Source organism: Ahaetulla prasina, chromosome 2, assembly GCF_028640845.1.
Source record: "Ahaetulla prasina isolate Xishuangbanna chromosome 2, ASM2864084v1, whole genome shotgun sequence".
Taxonomy (NCBI): Eukaryota; Metazoa; Chordata; class Lepidosauria; order Squamata; family Colubridae; genus Ahaetulla; species Ahaetulla prasina.
In genome coordinates, this window is record NC_080540.1 from 56,951,550 (window position 1) to 56,975,418 (window position 23,869).

Below are 23,869 nucleotides of genomic sequence, written 5' to 3' on the forward strand. Positions count from 1 at the left end.
GAGTTTTATAAAGAATTTAAAGAATTAATAATACCAAGATTGCAAAAATTATTCAATGGAATATTACATGGTGGGGAAGTACCTTCGTCATGGAATAGAACGGTGATATCCCTAATTCCTAAACCAGATAAAGATTTAGAAAGGATTGAGTCCTATCGGCCCATTTCTTTAATTAATCAGGATGCAAAGATATTTACTGCTATTATAAGTAATAGATTAAATAGATTTATAGATAGATATATAAGTTATAATCAAGTAGGTTTTGTGAAGGGTAGATACATGAGTGATATTGTTAGAAGAGTATTAAATATTATAGATGTAGCTGAATATAATGGTGATAAAATTGGTATAGTATCATTGGATATTTTTAAAGCTTTTGATTCTGTACAATGGGAAACTATTAAAGTAATTGTGGAGGCTTTAGGCTTTGGTAATAAGTTTATACATGTTATTTCAAAATTGTACCAAAAGAGCAGTGCAAGAGTGAAGGTGAATGGAATATTAACTGAAGAGATAAAATTAGAAGCTGGTACGAGACAAGGATGTCCCGTCCCCAACATTATTTTTATTGGCTATGGAAATATTGACAAAATGATAGAAAAGATGAAGAATTAGAAGGATATAAGGGTATAAGATAAATTTGTATGGATGATACTTTAATTATTTTGAAAATGTAGAGAAAGATCTGAAAAGATATATAAGCATTTGATAGAATTTGAGGAAATGACAGGATTGAAAGTAAATTGGTCAAAGTCAGAATTATTGATGGATAGTAATGGTAATGAGTCTGAGAATATGCAAGAGCAATTTGGGATAAGGATTAAAAACACATTGAAATATTTGGGTATAGTGCTTTCACTTAAGGTTAAAGAATTGAAAAAACTTAATTATGATGTGGTGATTAACGAAATTGAGAAGAAGATAGATAAATATAAAATTTTAAAGTTGTCTTGGTTTGGTAGAATTGCAATGTGTAAGATGATGTTGCTGCCCAAGTTCAACTTTTTATTCGAGATGCTACCACTAAATTTGACAGAGAAAGATATTGAAGGATATCAGAAAAAACTGGATAAATTTTGTAACGGTGGCAAAAGACCTAGATTAGTGAAGAAAATGTGGTATCAAAATCAAAAGGAAGGTGGATTAGGAATCCCCAAATTATTTAATTATTACTGTGCGTATGGTATCCGGATAGTGGTAAAAATATTTAAAGGTGAAGATAACTATTGGAGAGACTTAGAGTTAAGGGATATAGAAATTTGGATCAAGGTGGTTTTAGATAAAGCAAATTTAAAATGTGTAAGTAGAAGTTATTGGTTAAAGGGATTAAGTAAAAATGTGGAATAAATTTGTTAAAATTTTAATTCGGATATAATCTTTTGGGGAGACAATTGAATTTGGCCGATTAAAAATAATATAAAACGTAATGAAGTGATTAAAGAGGAAAATATAGAAATTATTAGAGATTGGATAAAAGTTATGGAAATGAAAGGAGGAATAAAGAAATTATTGAAAAATTAGGGTTAAGTTGGTTTGAAAAATACAGATAGAAAATGGACAAAAAACTAAGGAAAATTATTCGATAAATAGATGTGAAACTGAATTTGAATATTTAGTATCTCGGATTATGAAAGATGAAATTGGGCTAAAGGGACTCGTTAGTAGGGTTTATAAGATTATAAATTCTGATGAAAAATTACAAAGAGTGATGAGGACAAATTGGGAAAAAGATCTTAATATTGAAATACCAGAGTCAGATTGGAATGTGAATTGGAAGAGTAGAATTATGAGAACTTTATCTATAAGGATTAAAGAGCACAATTATAAAGTTGTTTGAAAATGGTATTTGACTCCAGTAAGATTGTCACAAATGGATAAAAAATTAGTAAAAATGTTGGAGATGTGAGATGGAATTGGGGACTTATGAACATATGTGGTATAATTGTGATAAGGTTATAAAGTTTTGGCAACAATTGGAGAAAATGATATTTGAAATGATGGGAAAAGTAATAACATTGAGAGTGGAAACTATATTATTGTTGGTAATTAAGGAAATAGAATTAACAAAATATGAAAAAGAATTGATTAGAATTATGATTATAATAGGTAGAATTATAATAGCTAGATATTGGAAACTAGATGTGATTTTTAGAATAGAAGAGTGGAATTCTGAAATGTGGAAATTAGCTTTAAATGATAAAATGACATGTGATATTAAAATTAGAAGTGGTGTGTATAAAGAAGATATTTTCTGGAAGACTTGGAAACCATTTGTGGACTTTGCGCTTGGAACATTGGACGCTTCAGTACCTGTACCTCGAGAACGTGGATTTTGGCAATCATGAGGATATATCCGAAGACCCAAATCTTCCTTTTATGTATAGCACAAGGGTGTAATAATGTATTTTCTTTTTGTTTGTTTGTTGTAAAAAAAAAAAAAAAAACTAATCTCCCCAGGCTATTACATAACCTCTTTATGAATTCTCTGTAGAATTGTTAATAGTTTCAACAAATTTGAGATCTGCTTTCCTTCTTTATAACTGGGAGATCTTCCAGCTCTGCTTGGAGTTACCTTCCCCCAAAGGAACAGGTATCTAATGTAATGCCACTTCTGGATCCATATTTCTTTTTTCTATGTGATGAGTTCATTACCAGGAGTTCCTATATCATTTTTTTAGTAACACACAAGCCTGGCCTTTCTAAAAGCCAACGACTTAAGAACTGGTGTACATACTGGTAACCTCCAGCCTGATTAGTGCAATGGGGCTGCATTTGTATGTAGCCCAGAAACTTTAGTTACACAGAATTCATCAGCTGGACTGATTTCTGGAGCCAGTCAAGGATATCGTTTACACTTGTCAGCTTCCAAATCATTTTCAGGTAGAATATTAAGAGCTGGTTATTGCTTTAAGTCCCTAAGCAGTTTGAGTTTCTCTCATATGATTTCACACTCTCACAAACATGCTTGAGATTATTTGGGGACATCTGACCCATAGTTGCTGCAAACACATTTACTAGAGAGTTGCCACCTGTGATGTCTGAATTATATTCTTTTGTTTGTATTTTAGATTTTAAAACATATGTTAATGCAGGCTGAGGAATTCTGGGAGTTGAAGTCCTCCAGGCTTAAAGTTGCCAAGGTTGGAGACCCCTGTGTTAATGGATGCTTATTTTCATTTTTAATGCTTGTTGCTCTACTGCCTTTATTAACTATTTAAATGTTTTATGGCAATTTCCATGACATTTACAGTAGTTGGTGTATTAAAAGATTAATAAAATCTATAACAGTACAGTGGGAAATATTTGAGGACATTATCTGTGCCACTCAGACTGGAACCACACCATAACCTGGTTCAACTGGCTTTTGCTTCATGTGTTGGGTAAACCCAGTGGCTGATTTGTAAATAATGACTTATGGTTTAATGCAAAGGTCTCCAACCTTGGCAGCTTTAAGACTTGGGGACTTCAACTCCCAGAGTTCCTCAGTCCACAACTCTTAAAGTTGCCAAGGTTGGAGACCCCTGGTTTAGTGTATTATGCAAACTAGCTACTATCATCTAGTCAAAAAGGTTAAGTTGGTTAAAACACCAAGTGTGAGTCCAGCCTCAGAGTCATCTGCAGCCCAGATCTATAAGGTGGAAAGAGAATTGGTAATAGATAAAACATGTCAACAACTTTAAATAACTAAAGAAGCATGCCATCTTCTTTCTTAGAAGATACATTGATAGTTCTCTTCATATATGATACTCTGACCTATTGACTTATTACATTTATATGCCACCAAACTAACTTTCCATTACAATTGGGAAGACCCGAGTTTGAAGATGGCTGCCCATGGCTGCCTGCCCGTTTAAGGATGGTTCCTTCTGGAACCAGATTTCATTGCCACTTCCTTCACTTGCTCAACCATTCAGCTGGCTGTTTTTTCCATACTTCCGTATTTTGAATTGTGTGCAGCATACTGAACAATTTACATCTGAATGCAGTGTAAAATAGATAAGTAAATAAGTTTAGCTCATACATCCCAGTAACCCTTTTTTCAATCTCCACCAGTGGTGGAATTCAAATGTTGTTTTTTTTACTACTGGTTCTGTGGCTTGGTGGGTGTGGCGTGGTGTGGCGGGCATGGCTTGGTGAGTGTGGCAGGGGAAGGATACTGCAAAATTGCCATTCCCACCCCATTCTGGGGCGAGCCAGAAATGGTATTTCCCGGTTCTCTGAACTACTCAAAAATTCTGCTACCGGTTCTCCAGAACCTGTCAGAACCTGTTGAATTTCACCCCTGATCTCCACGCAACATTACACTTATTGTTTCCTTATCTAATTATTCTTCTCCAACTTTTTAGTCTTTCCAGTTTCACTGTCCTTCTAAACATGTTAAATTGGACAGGTAAACTGAAGAATTCACATCATGTTTGGAAACCACTCTGCTAACTACTACAGGAAGGTAAATCCCCTCTCCTGGCTTCCCCTCTTTCTCTTACAGCAGTTAACTCTTTATTTCTGGTTTTTTAGAAAGTTCACCTCCCTTAAGGGACCTATCAGACTAAACATCACTAAACAAAGTATATTCTGAAAACAATATTACAGAAAAAACAGACATTAGCATTAAGTTTAAAACAGCCCAGCACCATTAAAATATTTACTGTACCTCAGAATAAAAGGCATGATTCTGACACACAGGCAGCTGCTTTGTTGGAGGCAAAGCAAATACCTGACAGCACAAATCTTTTGGACAGTCATAACTGGCTTGGAAACATCAATTTCAAACATACAGGGAGGGTGCATTAAGGCTGTGATGAAGGAAAGTCACTTTATACAAGATTAAATTTAGGAAGGTATTGTTAGATGGAAGTTTCAGTAATAATGAAACGTCCAAGGGCAAGAGACCAAGAACTCTGAGCTCTCCGACATTATTTCGCAATCCCAGCCAGTTTACCTACCAGGCAAAGATGCTCCACAGTCCTGGCGGAAGCGGAACTAAGGGAAAACACTATTTACACAAATTGAAGGTTTTTTTAAAAAAAATAATTTTTATTAAACAGTTTTGTCTTTAAAAACAACCACAAATACATAAAAACAAAACAAAGCACAACAAACAATACATACCAGAGGTGGGTTTCAGCAGGTTCTGACCAGTTCTGGAGAACCGGTAAAGGAAATTTTGAGTAATTCAGAGAACCGGTAAATACCACCTCTGACTGGCCCATCAATTCTCTGCCTCCCGAGTCCCAGCTGATCAGAACAAAATGGGGATTTTGCAGTATCCTTCCCCTGCATTGGGGAGGGAATGGAGATTTTACAGTAACCTTCCCCTGCCACGCCCCCAGAACCGGTAGTAAAGAATTTTGAAATCCACCGATACATACCATCTAAGAGTCATTTTACAGCTTTCTCTATTGGCATACGTATTTTGCTTTTGTTGTTCTCTATTCTATCCTATCTATTTACTTCTCGAAGGGAGAAGTTTTATTTACGGGGGCCTATTGTTAGCAGTGTTAGAGATACAGTATTGAGCAGATGCCCAGTGAATCTAACAAAAGTTACGTGTTAATTATTGCTCTAATATCTTTACGATTATGATCTGCTGCTTGGCAGGCGAGGGGTGGGAGGGTTGGACTAGATCAGGGGTCTCCAAGCTTGGCAACTTTAAAGTTGCCAAGGTTGGGACCCCTGGACTAGATGACCGTCCAGATCCAGGTGCATTCCAACTCTGTTAATCTATCTACGGTAATAAATGATTACGAGATCTCCGTTTACCTAGGAGCATAAAATCCCATGCAAAACCTTTCCTCAGTTTCAGTTATGCTTTGAAACTTTCACGGTCTCCTCCCCACTTCTGAGCTACCCTCCGGTTTCAGGCAGAACTGCACCACTTCCTGGTTTTACAGTCGGCCACGCAAGGATCGACTCCTCTCCTGTGCTCCGCGCTCCGGGTTTCTCCAATCTCTCGGCCGGCTCCGCCCCGCGGCTCCGGTTTCAGCCGCTGCTACAGGGACCCCCAAGATGGAAACGCAGGGGCTGCCTGCCGCTGCGGAGGCGGCCCAGCCCGAGCCCGCCATCCAACAACATGGCGCCGGTGCGGACGACGGGGCTGCTGCCCCCTCAGGGCCTGTTCGCCGACCTCCTCAGCCTCGTGACTCTGCGGGGGCGGCGGCAGCGGGGGCCTGGGGCCTGGACGTGACGTTCCCGGTGCTGCTGCTCCTCGAAGGGAAGCTGCCGGAGCCGCCGCAGCCTCCTCAGCAGTTGCCTCCGCCGCCTCCTGCTAACTCGGGCGGCGCGCCCGCCGCCTTGTCCCCGCCAGCCGGAGGCCCCGGGCAGCCGCCGGAAAGTGACGCTTTATTGCTGGTGCTTAACTTGGTGCGGGGCGGAGCCTCCGGAAGCCCCTCGCGAGGCTCCTCTCAGGATTCCCCGCCGGCGCAGCGACCGCGGGAGGGCAAGCCGGGCGGCGAGGCGGGCGGAGAAGTCCAGGCCTCGACGCCGCTCTCGGAAGGCGGCGGGCCTCAGGAGGAAGGCGGCGGCGGCGGCGGCGGCCAGGGGAATTCCTCCTTTTCGGGCACGTTGACCATCAACAACCAGAGCCTTCTGGTGCGCTTCGAAAACGGGACGCTTAGCTTCGGAGGACCGGCGCCGGCAGCCCCGCCGCCTGCTCCGGCTCAGCCGAGCGATGAGGCCGCCGCCCAGCTCCCGGCTGCATCTCCGCGGGCTCCGGCGTCATATCCTCGGCCGGACTCCCACTGCGCCGAGACCTTTTCCCGCAAGCAGCTTCTGCGGCTGCATCAACTGTCGGCGCGCGGCGGGAGCCCAACCGGCGCTGGGCAGGAGGGCGGAGAGGCCGCGGCCTCAGCAGCTCCGGCTTCCTCGGCTGTCGCAAGCCGGGTGGCGCGTCCCTTCAGCTGCCCGATTCCCGGCTGTTCCTGGGCTTTCGCCACGGCCTACAAGCTGCGGCGCCACCTGCATTCGCACGACAAGCTGCGGCCCTTCGCCTGCTCCGCGCCGGGCTGCACGAAGCGCTTCACCACCATCTACAACCTTCGGGCTCACGGCAGGGCTCACGAGGAAGAGGCGAGGCTCAAGTGCGAGGCTTGCGGACAGCGCTTCCCCAGCGCCGCCCGGCTCGGGGCGCATCAACGGCGAAGCCACCTGGAGCCAGACCGGCCTTACCGCTGCGAGTATCCAGGTAATCTGGTCGATCCGGACACTGGTTGGTTTGGGCAAACTAAACTGCCTTTGGCGCTGCTCGTGTGTAGCGTTTCGGCCGTGAACTGGGAAAAAACGGAGGGCTATTTTAAATCGGGTCTCCAACCTTGGCAACTTTAAGCCCGGTGGACTTCAACTCCCAGAATTCCCCAGCCAGCTTAGCTGGCTGGGGGATTCTGGGAATTGAAGTCCACCGGGCTTAAAGTTGCCAAGGTTGGAGACCCCTGTTTTAAATCGAAGGTGTAGTCTAGTTCCTTCCGGATCTTCTTTGTAGTCCAATTAATATCGAAAAAAGAAATACACATTGATATTTCTTCGTTGTAAAATGAAGCAAATCAGGCTCATAGTATTATTTCTATGCAGATTTCAGTGCAGGAATACAATTAATGTATAAAGTTAGCATTCTATTATTAAACATTTTAAAGAATTGAAAATAAAAACAGGCTAAAAAAAATCCCTGAAAAGTGTTAGAAGTATACAATTATTTTACTTTTAATCCATAGTTGAGCTTAGGTAGTCCTTGGGTTTTGACTGAAGTTGGGACCATTGCTAACAATGTCATGTGATTGCATCGCTTAGTGACAGCAGTTCTGGTTGCCATTGTAACCCAAGGGTCTGCAAGTTCTTAAGCAGGAAGATTTGGAATCCCAATTCAGGAGTGTAGAGAGGGTACACAGGTGTCATGGCAAATTGATAGGGCCTGTGCAAATTGATAGGGCCTGTGGATACATACAAGGGGTGGCAGAAGCCTTGGCCAGAGGACAGTGTACTGTGGGCAAGCATGCACTAAAGCAGGGGTCTCCAACCTTGGCAACTTTAAGCCTGGCGGACTTCAACTCCCAGAATTCCCCAGCCAGTAAACCTGGGAGTTGAAGTCCGCCGGGCTTAAAGTTGCCAAGGTTGGAGACCCCTGCACTAAAGTATGGGTGAGGTGCTGCAGAGTATAAGATCTCTGGGTTCTTGGATTCCATAGCTGGCCCCTCAAGGAGAAAAGGCAGCTGGACCATCTCTGTAGGGCAGTTTGCAACTTTCCTTGCCAGCTTCCATATTGAAAGGTCACAAATGTTGATCACATAATATGACTTGCTGCAATGTCATAATCGCAAACCAGGCACTACAGCACTTGGATTGTGACCACATGACCTCAGGAACACTGCAATGGCTAGAGCTTTGAGAATTGGTCATAAATCACTATAAATTTGAATGGTCACTGAAAAAAAGGCCGTAAGCTAAGGACTACCCGTACAAAGTAAAAAAAAATATCCTGTGATTCACAAATTTTTATAGTATTTTTATACGATAATAGCTTCAGTCTTGAACTAATTCCCAGTACTAAAATCTCTGTTGTATTATTACTTTGTGTGTTTTTTGTATATTTATATGTTGAACTTGTTATCAGAAAAAATACCCATGAATGTTTCTGTGACCTTTGATATGAACTGATCTTTCTGAATTTCTGGAGGGGCTGACAGACCTGCAATCCTATGTGTGTTCACATGGAAAAGAATCCCTTTTTGTTCAGCACAATTTTAAATAAAATATATTCTGTTTAAAATAATCACATGATATATTACAGAACATTTTTAAAAAGTTTTGTGGACTACCATAGCTGAATTCATAAGAGTACCATTTAGGGAAAACAGCAAATTTGTGAAATGTGGTATGCCTGTTCTGATTGTAAAGTGGAATATTCAGAAATTTATTACCTCTCTATACACTTAACCATGATTTTTCTTATTTTAACTCAGATCTCCTTAACTTCAAACCAATATACCTTCAATTGTGGTACACTGATTTTAAGATAACATGTGAATTTATTATTTGGAATTTTTGTTGCAAATCTAATTTCTAGTTTAATGTTATATAGGTTATCAGGAAGAACATCTAATGGGAATTGGTAAAAAAATTTGACATCCTTTCCCGTTGTAGTCCTCTGCAGATGCTGGATCTCAACTTCTATCATTTCTAGATACCTTGGTGGCCCTATTATGGTAGATTGGAAGTCAGATAATAGATTCTTATGTTGTAACTTAGGTGCATAGTGCAAAATAAGTGGTAGTATTCTATTTTCAAAAACCTTTAGCTGGATGAAGATGTAGAAATTGAACATGAAAACATTCCTTTATTGTCTTTTAGCAGCATATGGTGCCTGACAATAATCTGCTTTTGAACATTGTGTTTTTATTTGTAACATTGTTTTGAGCTATTGAAGCCACTTGTTTTGTTTGTTTCTGCTTTCCTGCCAAACAGTTAACTGTTCCTTTTTTCTCCAGGTTGTGAGAGGACCTTCATAACAGTGAGTGCATTATTTTCTCATAATCGAGTCCACTTCAGGGAACAAGAATTGTTTTCCTGCTCCTTCCCAGGCTGTAACAAGCAATATGACAAAGCTTGCCGGCTGAAAATCCACATGAGAAGTCACACAGGTGTGAACTAGGGTACTGTTAAAGTTTGCATTTGGTTGGCTTAAAGAACGATTATGTTGAATGTCTGGATCCTTAAAAACTGATAATTTGTTTTTTGGCAAGGATTGAGTTGTATCTTGTAAAGAATTTGATTGGTAAAATCATCAACGTAAAGAAGTTAATGAATATAAATGCTAATCATTTTTGAAAATAAATGTGCTAGTTTTTGTATTCCTTTTTCCTTCCGCAGGGGAAAGACCTTTCATTTGTGACTTTGAAGGCTGTGGCTGGTCCTTCACCAGTATGTCTAAGCTATTAAGACATAAAAGGTAAATATTCCCTCTGATTATACTAAAAATCATTGCCATACACATATTATATACAAAATTTTAAAGAACCTGCAGTTTAAATTTGAGGAGTTAAAAGTTAAGTAATAGAAAATGAACTTGAATAAATGCTCTTAACATAAATAGACTTTGTTTAAGTTGAGTGGAAGCAGTTTGCTTAGCTAAAATATTTTTGGAGTTAAGTCTAATAATAGGCTTTACAAACTTACCAGACTTCAATCTATTGATATATGATTTTCTCAGTTCTGTGTACAAAGTGCTTGATGTTAATATCAATTTAATTACTCTTGTAGGAAACATGAAGATGATAGGCGGTTCACATGCTCTGTAGAAGGTTGTGGAAAATCTTTTACAAGAGCAGAACATTTGAAAGGCCATAGCATAACTCATCTTGGTACAAAACCATTTGAATGCCCCGTGGAAGGTATTACTCAAACACTTGATTCTATTTCTGCATAGATAGATATGTATAAAAGACCAAACTACATTATATAGACAGAAGAATTGCTACCGAATCCTATGACAGGGAAGAAAATACTTTCAAATTACAACATAATTGTGAAGAAGAAGCTAAATAAATCTTTCTTCCAAAGGCATACTGTTCCCTCAAAAATTATGTAATTTCAACACTTCCTTTTTATTTTTAGGGATTATAGAAATCCACAAGTAAAAAATAAAATGAAATTGGAGTGGGTGCAAGATGGAGATTTAAATTCTGTATTATATTTAAAGCTTCCACTGCCTTGATAAATGCAACCATAGTTGAATAGTGCAGTTGTTTTAGTTAATTTGGCTCTGAATTTCATGCAGGGTTCTCACAAGATTTTGAAGCTGGTATCACATAGCTTTTGTTCTAAGATTTGTAAGATCACCTTTCAAATGTAATCAGTATAGTTATCGCTGTCCTTGCTCCTCTCTAAGGATGTGACAGAGTACAGTGCCAGTTCAAACTGTCTTTCTCTCCTTAGCAGTTTCTTAGCTTTGTCACCTGTCTGAGGCTTTATATATCATTGAAAATTGAAAGAGAAAAGATTTGGGGAATCAAAACACTGAGGCCTAGGAGTAAGGAATTGTGAGAAATTGTGCTATCTGCAATCTCATAGGAAACTTTTAGAATAGGGTTTAAATTTATAAGTATATATTATATTCATATGCTCCAGTTGTTGTATATTTCAGGTTGTTGTGCAAAGTTCTCAGCACGCAGTAGTCTATATATTCACTCCAAAAAACACCTTCAGGATGTGGACTCATTGAAGATGCGCTGCCCTGTATCCAGTTGTAGCAAATTATTCAATTCAAAGCATAGTATGAAAACACATATGGTCAAGCAACACAACTTTAGTGCAGGTATGATCTGCTGTCTTAGAAGACTTGAGTTATCTGTGGATTTGAATAATGCATAGAATGTGTTATATCTAAAGATCTTGCAAAAAAAAAATTCTTCATCAAAAGCTAATTATTTGGGTCTCTATAACTTTTGTTGTTGTTTTTTTGTAGATACTTGATATATGTATAAATATTAAAAATAATATTTACTATTGATTTTTATAGAAAGCATATAATAAAATGAATGATTTTGAGCTATAAGACATTTTTTATCAACAATAGTGTTGATTATTTGCTGAATGTAATAAGTAATAAAAACTGGAATGCTTAGCAGATTGTTCAAAATTGAGGAGTGAGTTACCCAAGGATGAGTGAGTGATCCTCCTTGTTTATTTAAAGATAAATGAATAAAGAAAATATTGTAGTGATATTACAGGAGGTATTTTTTGGTGAAATATTATGTAGATACTTTCATAGGCAGACAGTGGTAAGGGGTAATTTTATGATAACCAGGATTGTAGCTTTGAAAATTAATGTATCAAAGGCCAAAGTAATTATATTTAACAAAGAAAATGAGTGAATGATGGCAGGCTATACATAAATGACAAAAATAACAGCAAGTAAAAGAATGTTGATAAAATGTTTATGAAAGATAGGAAAATGGGTGTTGGGTTTTAAGTAATCTGTTTCAAATAATGAATGCCTATCAAAAGAGGCAAAGATGATTATGTCTATGGAGATTCTCAGTCATCTGGATCATAGTTGTCCCAAAGGTGCTTTTTCAAGAGGCAACTGGACTTCCTTGTTTTTCTTTGAAGACATTTTGCTTCTCATCCAAAAAAACCTCTTGAGCTCTGACTGGATGGAGAGGAATGGAAGGATTTATATACCTTACAGATGGACCAGTTGTGTGCAAGGAAATAATAGCAAAATGCACATACAGGAGGGGTGGGGTTTGTGCTATAATGCTGCAAAGATCTGCCCTTTTATAGGTAGTGAGATATCGCAACACTCATACTTAAGGATACAGCCTACACCATAATGTTTCCCTTCACACTGTCTGTAAATACTGCTGGCACTTATTGCTAGCTGTGTGAAAATCACTTCTAACGCCATCCATTTTTGCTAGGGATGCAAAGCATATTATTGAGGTCTGAATATGTGCTAGGAGGAGATAGGGATTATCTGAAATCCTAACCAAGTTACATTATTGTGGCCCTACAGTCCTTGACACTGAAAAAAGTGACTTATGACCATTTTTCACACTTATGACTGTTGCAGCAGCCCCATGGTCACATGATTTACATTTGGATTCTTGAAAACTGATTCACATTTATGTCGGTTGCAGTGTCTTGGAGTCATGTGATCTCCTTTTGCAACCTTCTGATAAGCAAAGTCAATGGGGAAACCAGATTAATTTAACAACTGTATTACTGCAGTGATTCACTTAATAAACATGGTGAGAAAAGTCGTAAAATTGGGCAAACTCACTTAAAATTCTCACTTAACATAAATTTTAGCCTCAATTGTGGTCGTAAGTTGAGGACTACTGTACTGTTTTCTTCCAAATTTAAAGAGGGTAATGTTGGCTGCTTTGATCAGAAAAGGGACGGCACAGATTCTTGGAATGAGGATATGTAGCCAAATTGGAGGGAGAGGAAGGAGGCAAGATTTGTGTTACACCTATCATACTAACTAGGTAATCTTATGTTTTGTTTTGTTTTGTTTCAGATCTATTAAATCAGATGGAAACCATTGGTTCCCTTACACCTAGCAACGAACTTGCCAATTCAGGTCAAAGTGACCTCAGCAATGTAGATCTGGTGTCCCTTTTTTCTAGTGTATCTGGGAACTCCTCTGGAATTTCAGCTGATATGGCTCTAATAAACTCTGGAATTCTTACTATAGATGTCGCTTCAGTAGGCTCCACGCTTGGAGGCAGTCTGTCTGTAAATAGCAATTCCCTTGCTCAGACAGTTGACCCACTGATTTTAGTGACCAGTAGTGACATTCCACACAGCTTGGATAGCTCTCTTTTATTGGGAACCACCACCACCGTTTTACAGCAAAGCACTTTAAATTTGGATGAAGTACAGACAGTGAATGCAGAAGCCTTAGGCTCTTTAGCATCTTTGTCAGCGAGAAGTTCCAGTCAAGACTTGCATGGTTTGACTTCTAGCAATAACTTGTCAGTAGACACAGCCACTTTATCCCCTTCCAGTAGCCTTGGTGGAAACAATACAGCTGAATTATTAGCTCCAAATAAAGCAGAGCAAACTTTGCTTCCTAGCCTGGACGTTGTGGAGCAACAAGAAGGCAGCAAAGTGGTCACTCAGTATGTGTTCTCCAATCCTTCAGGAAGTTACAGTGCACAAAAAGAAACTGATCTAAGCACAGTGACTAGCAGCTCTATTCCGGTATGCAATAACTCTTTAAGTAACTAATCTTTATTAGTATCTTGGTTTTGAGGATATTGTCATTGTGTGTCAGTCTACAAGATCAGAAAAGTTTATGGAATGTCTGCCCCAAGTGAAGTCACCATATATTTTGTATAATGAAAGTGGCATAAATTGTTTCTGCCTGTGAAAGGGATTCAATGCTGTTAACGTGTTGTGTGTCATATTAAGTGAAAGAGGATAGTCTTTTTCATAGCAGAAGCTTAGAAGCCAATACTTAATTTTATTTATTACTTCCTTCTCAAACCATTATAAATATTTAAAACTCCAGATAGTGCTTTGGGATTGAGTCACAAAAAAGTATACTGTATTCCACACTTATAGAAAAAGACGTTTCTTAAAATTTTGCCCTTGTTAAACTTTGTTTTCTCCGTCATACTATTGAAATGTGCCTTTAATTGCATGACTTCTCTTATTAAAATACATACTGACGTATATATAGGATTGCATGCAAAGATAGCTTGCACAATAGAACGTCTTTTTTCTTCAGCCCCCTCTGAAAAATAATACGTTCTGCAGGGTTTTATATTGGCAGATGTTGGTGTTTTACAAAAGGAAGGGAAATTTATTTTGTCTATGGACTTAATTAATTAGTTATGATTGTAACCTTGTTGCTGGTATCCTTAAGATTTATATTGACTGTTTCCCTATGACTATCATTAAGTGTTGTGCCTTATGATTCTTGACGAATGTATCTTTTCTTTTATGTACTCCGAGAGCGTATGCACCAAGACAAATTCCTTGTGTGTCCAATCACACTTGACCAATAAAGAATTCTATTCTATTAACCATAGATGGGGCATTGCAATGGCTCAGTGAAAACCCAACAACCTGAGTTTGAAACCTGAGCATCATGCAACAGGGCGAGCGCCCATCTTCACCTAGCTCCTGCCCATCTAGCAGTTCAAAAGTATGCAAATGCAGGTAGATAAATAGGTACCACTTTGGTGGAGAGGAAGCAGAACTCCATGACATCGTGCTGGCCACATGACTGTGGAAAGGTCTACAGACAGTGCTGGATCAACGGCCTTGAAACGAAGATGAGCACCGCCCCTGTAGTCGGCATCGTCTAGTGGAGTAAAATAAACAGGGACTCCTTTCCTGTGGACTTAACCATACAAAGAATTCAATATAAGCAAGGAAGTTGTTAGGGATTAATGCATGTTAATAGGGGAAAATTGAATTCATAATGAAAAGCTGCTTATCTAACTATCTGGATTTAGTGATGTGAACAAACCCTTTTATCTCATCAGGAGAGCAGTGGGTCTGCAAGAACAGATTATCGAGCTATTCAGCTTGCCAAAAAGAGAAAACAAAAGGGAAATGGGAATGACATAGGTGAGTATTAACTATTTCAGTACAGTATATTGTGTATACATCAAACTGGATCTAAGGATAGTATCTTTAAATTTAGAACCCTAAGTTGAATAGAGAGTCAGTTTGCTGTAGTGGTGAAGGCATCAGGCTAAAAACCAGGAGACCAGGAGAACATAAGTTCTAGTTCTGCCTTATACACAAAACCAGCTGGGTGACTTTGTGCCAGTCATTCTTTCTCAGACCTAAAAGGAGGCAAGGGCAAACCACTTCCAAAAATCTTGCCAAGAAAACTGTAGGAACTTAACCAGGCTGTTGCTAGGACTCAAAACCTCCCCATACCCAGCCAGGTTAAATAGTGTGGCCATTATAACTTAAAATTTGCAATATGATCTAAATCTGCATTTATTAAGAAATGGCAAGCCTTCAGATGGCTGACAGCTTTGATTTTTAAAGTTCCTATTGGAACATTTATTTGGCTGTACAGGACATTTTTTAGTTTTGTGAGATACTTTTCTTCTGCAGCATATAAATATATACTAGATCCTTGAAATTGAAACAATCAAGCAACTCTTGATTAGCACACATTACCTATAGGCACCAAGTACCCACCAGACCAAGTACCCACCAGACACCATTGAACCACTATTTAGAGTGATTTTTTTGGGTTGGGAGCGCTGTAGGCTACAGTATTTAGAATTCTTGCTCAGAACAGTTCATATTCTATCTCTCTCTATATATGTATGTATAATTTTATCAAGAGTTTTGACGTAATTAAAAGATAAAATGAGAAAAAGTAGAAAAAATGATGAGCAAAGGAAAAAGAACATTAAAGAGCCGCTTCCAGTCTTCTTTATGGCAATTACAAGGGAGCTGAGGATAATACTTGATGACCTGCACAGTCCTTTGGACGCTCTGGCAGCTATTTGAGGGGGGAGGTGGCCAGAGCCTTGTAAAGGATTGTGCCCATTCAAACTGTCTTGGCCTGTTGCTCCCTGTGGTTCGCAGAAGACTTGAGGCAGCTGAAAAGGAGCTTCGGCTTGGCGCCTTGCTGGCATTCTGTCATCAGTTGGGGAAGAGAGGGGGGAACAAATGGGCAATAAAGCTGTATACCTTTATTATGGGGAAGTAGGGAGGCAGGATTGACAGTTGAGGAAGAACAGAGCAGTTTGGAAGCTGATTCAAGCTGGTGCACTGTCATCTTCAAGGCCGTTTGCACTGAGTGTGGAATTTCACCAGCCCAAACACCTCAAAACATCATGTGTCCTAGATTGGCTATGCCCAGCAGACCCTGGGGGCGGGGGAGGGCTAGGGGAAACCAGGACTTTTATTTCTGAATTGGCATGCAGTAATTTTAAATTCTCCTTGAGTCTCCTGCAATCAAGCACCTCTTAGTAAAAGTGTCTTTCACTTCGAATGGATCAGACTGGGACCGGTCTAACTTTATGCTTAACTGGCAGATAAAATTGGCCGGATCTGGATCAGTTGGGTGCCAAGCATGGTTCAAGTGCTATGGAGATGCCCAGGGAACAGGCATACCCATTATCTGGGGCAGTTTTACCTTGTTGGGCCTGAGGAAGTGGCAGGGTCCTTCCTTTGGGCTGTACACAGGGAGTCCACTGTGCCTCAGATAGTCGGTTGTGAATCCCTCCTTGTGAAGTGGGGCCATAGGAATCAGATGGGTTTGTTGATCACGTACCTGGCTCCTTGCTGCGTGACTACAGCCCTACCTGAGCTGCTGGAGGTGCTTGCCGGAGTGGCGGTTGAGATTCCCAGACTTTTGGTCATGGGGGATTTCAACTTGCCATCGGCCGGCTTGTCATCAACGGCAGTCCAGGACTTCCAGGCTTCCATGACGGCCTTGGACCTGATTCAAGTAACTGATGGCCCTACACACATTGGGGGAGGCGCACTGGACTTGATTTATATCTCTGGACAGTGGTTTAATGATCTGGAATTAGGAGATTTAGTGACGGAACCTGTGTCATGGTCAGATCATTTTCTCCTTCGCCTGGACTTTCGCACCGCCGCTCACCACCGCAAGGAGACGGAACCAATGCGTTGGTTCCGTCCCAGGCGCCTGATGGACCCTGAGAGGTTCCTGATGGAGCTTGGGCCGTTCCCTGAGGATCTTGCCCACGGCACGGCTGAAGAACTAGTTGTGGCCTGGGAACAGGCCGCGGCTGGGGCTTTGGACCGTGTCGTGCCTTTGCGGCCTCTGACCCGGCGTAGATCTCAATTGGCTCCTTGGTTTTCTGAGGAGCTGAGAGAGATGAAACACCGGAGAAGACGCCAAGAGAGTACCTGGAGATCTAGCCGTTCCGAGGCTGATCGGAAACTAGTTAGGTCTTTTTCTAAGACCTACCTAGTGGCACTGAGGGAGGCGAAACGTTCTTACGTTTCCACCCTCATTGCGTCGGCAGATAACCGCTGGCCGCCCTGTTTCAGGTGATCCGCTCTCTCCATCAGGAGGGGCGGGATGACCCCTTGCAGGGACGTGCTGAGATGTTTAACGGTTATCTATACGATAAAATCGTTCAGCTTTGGGATAGTTTAGACCAAAATTGCGATGATCCAAGTGAGATGACGGAGACGCGTCTTGTTGAGGTTGTTTGGGATGAGTTTGATTCTGTGGCTCTCGAGGACGTGGACAGGTTACTGGGGAGGTTACATGCAACTACATGTTTACTGGACCCGTGTCCCTCCTGGTTGGTGCTGGCCACACAGGAGGTGACACGAGGCTGGCTCCGGGGAATTATAAATGCTTCGTTGGTGGAAGGGGTTTTCCCCGCTGCCTTGAAAGAGGCGGTGGTGAGACCCCTCCTTAAGAAGCCTTCCCTGGACCCAGCTATTTTGGGATTTTTATTTTTTTATTTTTATTTTTTTGCATTTATATCCCGCCCTTCTCCGAAGACTCAGGGCGGCTTACACTATGTCAAGCAATAGTCTTCATCCATTTGTATACTATATACAAAGTCAACTTATTGCCCCCCAACAATCTGGGTCCTCATTTTACCTACCTTATAAAGGATGGAAGACTGAGTCAACCTTGGGCCTGGTGGGACTTGAACCTGCAATATTGCAAGCAGTTGCTGTTAATAATAGGCTGCATTAGCCTGTTGCGCCACCAGAGGCCCATTAATTATCGTCCAGTCTCCAACCTTCGCTTTGTGGCGAAGGTTGTAGAGAGTGTGGTGGCATGGCAGCTTCCCCGGTACCTGGATGAAGCTGTCTATCTAGACCCGTTCCAGTCCGGCTTCCGGTCCGGACATAGTACGGAGACAGCTTTGGTCGCGTTGGTGGATGACCTTTGGAGGGCCAGGGATAGGGGTTGTTCCTCTGCCCTGGTCCTATTAGATCTCTCAGCAGCTTTTGATACCATCGACCATGATATCTTGCTGCACCGGTTGGAGAGTTTGGGAGTGGGAGGCACCGTTTATCGGTGGTTCTCCTCCTATCTCTCTGACCGGTCGCAGACGGTGTTGACGGGGGGCAGAGATCGACCGCGAGGCGCCTTACTTGTGGGGTGCCTCAGGGGTCGATTCTCTCGCCTCTCCTGTTCAACATCTATATGAAGCCGCTGGGTGAGGTCATCAGTGGCTTTGGGGTGAGTTACCATCCATCTGTACGCTGATGACACGCAGCTGTACTTTTCCACCCCGAGCCACCCCAACGAAGCTGTCGAAGTTCCTTCCCGGTGCCTGGAAGCCATACCGGTCTGGATGGGGAGAAACAGGCTCAAGCTCAATCCCTCCAAGACGGAGTGGCTGTGGATGCCGGCACCCCGGTACAGTCAGCTGCAACCGCAGCTGACTGTTGGGGGTGAGTCATTGGCCCCAATGGAAAGGGTGCGCAACTTGGGTGTTCTCCTGGATGGACGGCTGGCGTTTGAAGATCATCTGGCGGCCGTCTCCAGGAGAGCTTTTTACCAGGTGCGCTTGGTCCGCCAGTTGCGCCCCTTCCTTGACCGTGATGCCTTATGCACGGTCACTCACGCTCTTGTCACCTCTCGTTTGGATTATTGCAATGCTCTCTACATGGGGCTCCCCTTGAAGTGCACCTGGAGGCTTCAGCTAGTTCAGAATGCAGCTGCGCGGGTGATTGAGGGAGCCACACATTGCTCCCATGTAACACCGCTCCTGCGCAGTCTGCACTGGCTCCCTGTGGTCTTTCAGGTGCGCTTTAAGGTTTTGGTTACCACCTTTAAAGCGCTCAATGGCTTAGGGCCCGGGTACTTACGGGACCGCCTGCTGTTACCTTACGCCTCCCACCGACCCGTACGCTCAGACAGAGAGGGTCTTCTCAGGGTGCCGTCCGCCAAGCAATGTCGGCTGGCGGCCCCCAGGGGAAGGGCCTTCTCTGTCAGAGCTCCTACCCTTTGGAACGAACTTCCCCCTGGCTTGCGCCAATTACCTGACCTTCGGACCTTTCGCCGTGAGCTGAAAACGCATTTATTTATTCAAGCGGGACTGGCTTAAATTTTTAATTCCTAAATAATTTTAATCGGGGCTACTATTTATGAATTTTAAGGTTTTAAATTTGATTGTTTTAAATTTCGGCCATTTATGGAATATGCTTGTTTTAAGTTTTTGTTTTAATTGTATATTCTATTGTTTTATAATTTGGCTGTACACCGCCCTGAGTCCTTTGGGAGAAGGGCGGTATAAAAATCTAAATAAATAAATAAATAAATAAATAAATAAATCAATCAATCAATAAATAAATAAATAAATAAATAAATAAATACATACATACATACATACATACATACATACATACATACATACCTACATACCTGTGAGCTACATCCATGTCCCTCCTGGCTGCTCATGTGGGTGGCTGAAGCATTGTTGAATTCATCCTTGATGGGAGGTGGTGTTTACAGCTTTTAAAGAGGCACTAGTATACCCTCTCCACCAGAAGCCATTACTGGGCCCCACTATTGTGGACAATTCTCATCCAATGTTACAAGATGGTGAAGATTTAGTCAGGTTTCAGGCCTTGATACAGGACAGAAACAGCACTGTTTACATTTTTAGATTAAGTAATTTTTATAATTCTTCCTTTCCAAGGCAAGTGAATATATAAGAGTATATATAATCTTTCCTCCTATTCTAAAAGACCTCCCAACTCTTAGGAATAAAATTTTAGAAGATGAACGTAACCATGGAATGAATAGGTGTGGAAATTGCCTTTTCTCCTCTTTTTGTCAACAATTTGTATGCAGCCTTAACTATTAATACACTTAACAACAGTGCTTAAATAATCTGCTCCATACATGGTAAGAACATATCTTCATTCAAAGTTGTTCAGGAGAAGTATTTTCAGATATGTAATGAAGCTTACTATAGAATGCAGCTTTATATTTACAAATGCCACCTCTTTATTTCAGGCTCAACTGATGCTGCTATAAGAAAAAGCAAAAATGATAAAGTTAACTGTTTTAGTCATGGAAATCGGTTATGCAACAGTATTTTGCCTAATGGAAATATAACAGTAAGAGATTCTTCGGCTGGCACACAGTTTGTTCAAATTCAATTGCTTCAGGTAACAATTGGCAATTTAATTTACAGAAAATAATATTTTTTTCCCCAAGAACATGTAACTGGGATTTGTGATACAAAATGTTGGTGGAGATATCTAGATAAAGCAAGTATATTATGATTTGGTGCAGCAAATCCAAATCCTGCTTAGAAAATAATTGCAAAGTTTAAATTTCCAATGATTTTTTTTAAAAATCAAGGTCTACAATTTCCATCTTGATTTTTTAATCATATGATCAGTTTTGCCATCCTTTTGGTTCAGCAATAAATATTTGCAATTATTATTTCTTTGAAGAATGCTGGTAATAAACAACAGGGAAATGTAAAAAGATATATTTGGCAGTTGATAAAGTCAGGAAAAGGGGGAAAATGAATTCAAGTGCAATTTTGTGCTCCTCAACTGAGTGGCTATTTCTGTACCTGTGAAAAGAGAGACGTGCTACTAAAAATTTCACTGGTATGCTGTTGCAAGCAATAAAGGTACTACTGGTAGATGGAATGTTAGAACCATGAACCAGGACCTATTTAATGTCAGTTTAGAAATTTTGAGATTCAGTATTGACATTATAGAAACTGGCAAACTTAAATGGGCTGGGATGAGTCCCTTCGCATCAGATAACATTTTCTATTCAGAGAAGAAAAACCATAGATGAAATTGAGCACTGGCATTGATAATACATGGGTGTCAAAGGGTTCAAAGTTCCCAAACAGCAGAATGATACAAATTCAAAACCAAACCAAGCCAATCAATATCCCAATGATCTGAGTCTTCAGTTGCAGAGGAACCTATGAGGACTTGTAGCGCCTTATTAACATGGTATCATATAGATTATAGGAACTGCCTAGAATGCTAAAGTTGAAATTAAGGTAACATTTGGAATATGGCTAGTCCTTAACAACTGGTCTGTTTAGTGATGTTCAAAGTTACAAAAGCACTGAAAAAGTAACTTTATGAGAGGTCCTTGCACTTATGACCAGCATCCCCCAGACATTAGTTCAAGTTGCTTCATAACCAGCTTCTGAGAAGCAGAATCAATGGAGAAGCCAATAGTAAAATCACAAGTCACAGTCACATGATGTTTTGCTTAATAACCATGTCACTTAGTGACAGAGTTATTGGTCTCGATTGTAACTATTAAAGTGAGGACTATTTGCAGTAGAAAAACAGTGCTATAGAGGGAGCATTACTTGGAACAGCTCTTATTTTGCCCACATCATCAACTCTGAGAGATGGTTTGGTTGTGAGACAGTAACTGGCCCAAAATTACCCAGCTGGTATTCATGCCTAAGGCAGGCCTAGAACTCTGATTCGTAGGCCATCACTTTAATCACTACACGAAACTGGTGCTCCACTTTTTTTCTTCTTGCAATCTCAGATATGACACCATGGATGGGTATCACCAAATGAACAACACTAAAATCAAGTTGGCTATGTGCTTATTCTGCAAACAAAGATGGAATGGCCTTCCTTTAGCAAAACATTTAACTCTGACAATTTATGCCTTCTGAAAGAAGTTGATAGCAATAGAATTTATTAACGTGTGTATTAAATCAGTGTTAGATAATGATGTAAATTGGGTTGCCTAAGTGAAATATATATAAAGAATGACCAGTTGTTTGTTGGGATGGGAGAATACTGTTTGTAGTTAGAAACTCATTTTGTCTCCTTTGTTGCTAGGATGATTCTCCAGGAGAAGGAGATCTACCCTTCCAGCTCAGTTCTCAATCTTCCTCCTCACACTCTCAGCTGACAGTAGATTTACCTGTTCATATTCTTCAGGTACAAAACTTTTCAGTTTCAAAATTGGATAAAATGCAGCTTCAGCTGATTTCATTATAATAAAATTAACCACTACTCTTAAGTTTATAATAGGGTTCCTTCTGTATTTGGTTATTTCTTTTAAATTTGGTAGGTTAAGGTAAAGGAGAAGAAAATAATAGAAACATGTTGCAGGCTTTTTAGTGAGAGTTTTACCTGTTGAGAAATATGAGTAGTTTATTCCTATAAACAAAGTTAATAGATTTTGAAGACTGCAGTATTTGTGTAATCTAAGGAGTGTAACTAATCAATTGCAAATTGTGAAATTTTGAACCTTTCTTTAACATCTTGCTTTAAACAGGAGCCACACAATTCTGCTGAAGAAGATGCCAATTCTGATAATTCCCAGTTTACAGGAAGCACCATTAATCTACAAGACCTTGAATGATTGTGTTGGAGATGGAAGCATTAGAACATTCAGACACTGAAGCATCCTGAGAAATAAGAGTCTTTCCTGCTTTTAAAGGAAAAAGTGAACAATGGAAGCATGGTCACCAGTGCTGGGATACTTGATGGTTACGTTGCAACAAAAATCTAGTTCAGTAAATTTTATTTGATAAGGCAATTGGAGATCTTGGTATGTTCTGTCAGAGTCAGGAAAAGATACATATGGCAAAATTAGAGTCCTGCATTCGAGTGCAATGGTGATAGCCCACAGTGATTTTAAGAATAATTAAAATTAATAATAATTCTCAAAATAATAAAGCTTAGCACTTTTTTTTCTTGAAATAAACCTCTAATTAAATTTTGGGTTTAAATGAAGGAATAAGCAGGAAGACCAATTTATTTTTGCCAACTGACATTTTAAAGAGATAAGAGCATTAAAATAATACCATACTCAGGGATAGTAAAGGTTGAATTAGTAGAGCAATATGATCTCTTGCTCTTGCTATCTCTAATTTAGCATTTTACACTGAACTTGAGAAAGCTGCCTAGCACATGTTATTTTTATCACTTTGGTTATGTTTACAGTAATATAAAACAGTATTGCCAATTTGTACAAAGCCACCTTTATCACATATACCTATCATGGTGCATTTTTGGTCAAAAATAGATTTTGCTGATTTCTGTAGAAATTACTCCCAAATTAATGTTGAAATGATGGTCTGCTTATTATTTACATGCAGACTGGCTGAAGAAAGTGTTTTCAGTTAGTATTAGCATATAAAAGTAACATCTTGACCGAAATGAAAAATAACATCTTTAAATATATGTTTTTAAAACACCTATGTTTTATTATAGATAATAGAATTAATTCATGTAGACTTTTAAGAAAAATACTAAGCTATCAGCTTAGCAGAGAAGTAAGATGTCAGTGTTTTACAAAAGAATTTAAGTCTGGAACTTAAAACATTTTATTCATGATATGCCACATGGCATTAAAATTATACATATGTACGACTTAGTTAAAAAGTTGTGTGAGCATTGTTGTTTTTTATACAAAGATATCCTACAAAGG

General features: G+C 40.2%; 1 protein-coding gene across 1 annotated transcript; it reads left to right on the top strand.

Annotated features, from left to right (window-relative positions):
• The first annotated feature begins 2,943 nt into the window (after positions 1-2,943).
• ZXDC (ZXD family zinc finger C) lies at positions 2,944-23,859 on the top strand. Its single transcript, XM_058169063.1, has 10 exons — positions 2,944-7,180; positions 9,474-9,626; positions 9,856-9,934; positions 10,246-10,376; positions 11,129-11,299; positions 13,010-13,695; positions 14,988-15,072; positions 20,441-20,595; positions 22,270-22,371; positions 22,712-23,859. Exons 1-10 carry the CDS (start codon positions 6,007-6,009, stop codon positions 22,796-22,798), a joined length of 2,823 nt encoding a protein of 940 aa, XP_058025046.1. The 5' UTR covers positions 2,944-6,006; the 3' UTR covers positions 22,799-23,859.
• The last annotated feature ends 10 nt before the right edge of the window (positions 23,860-23,869 follow it).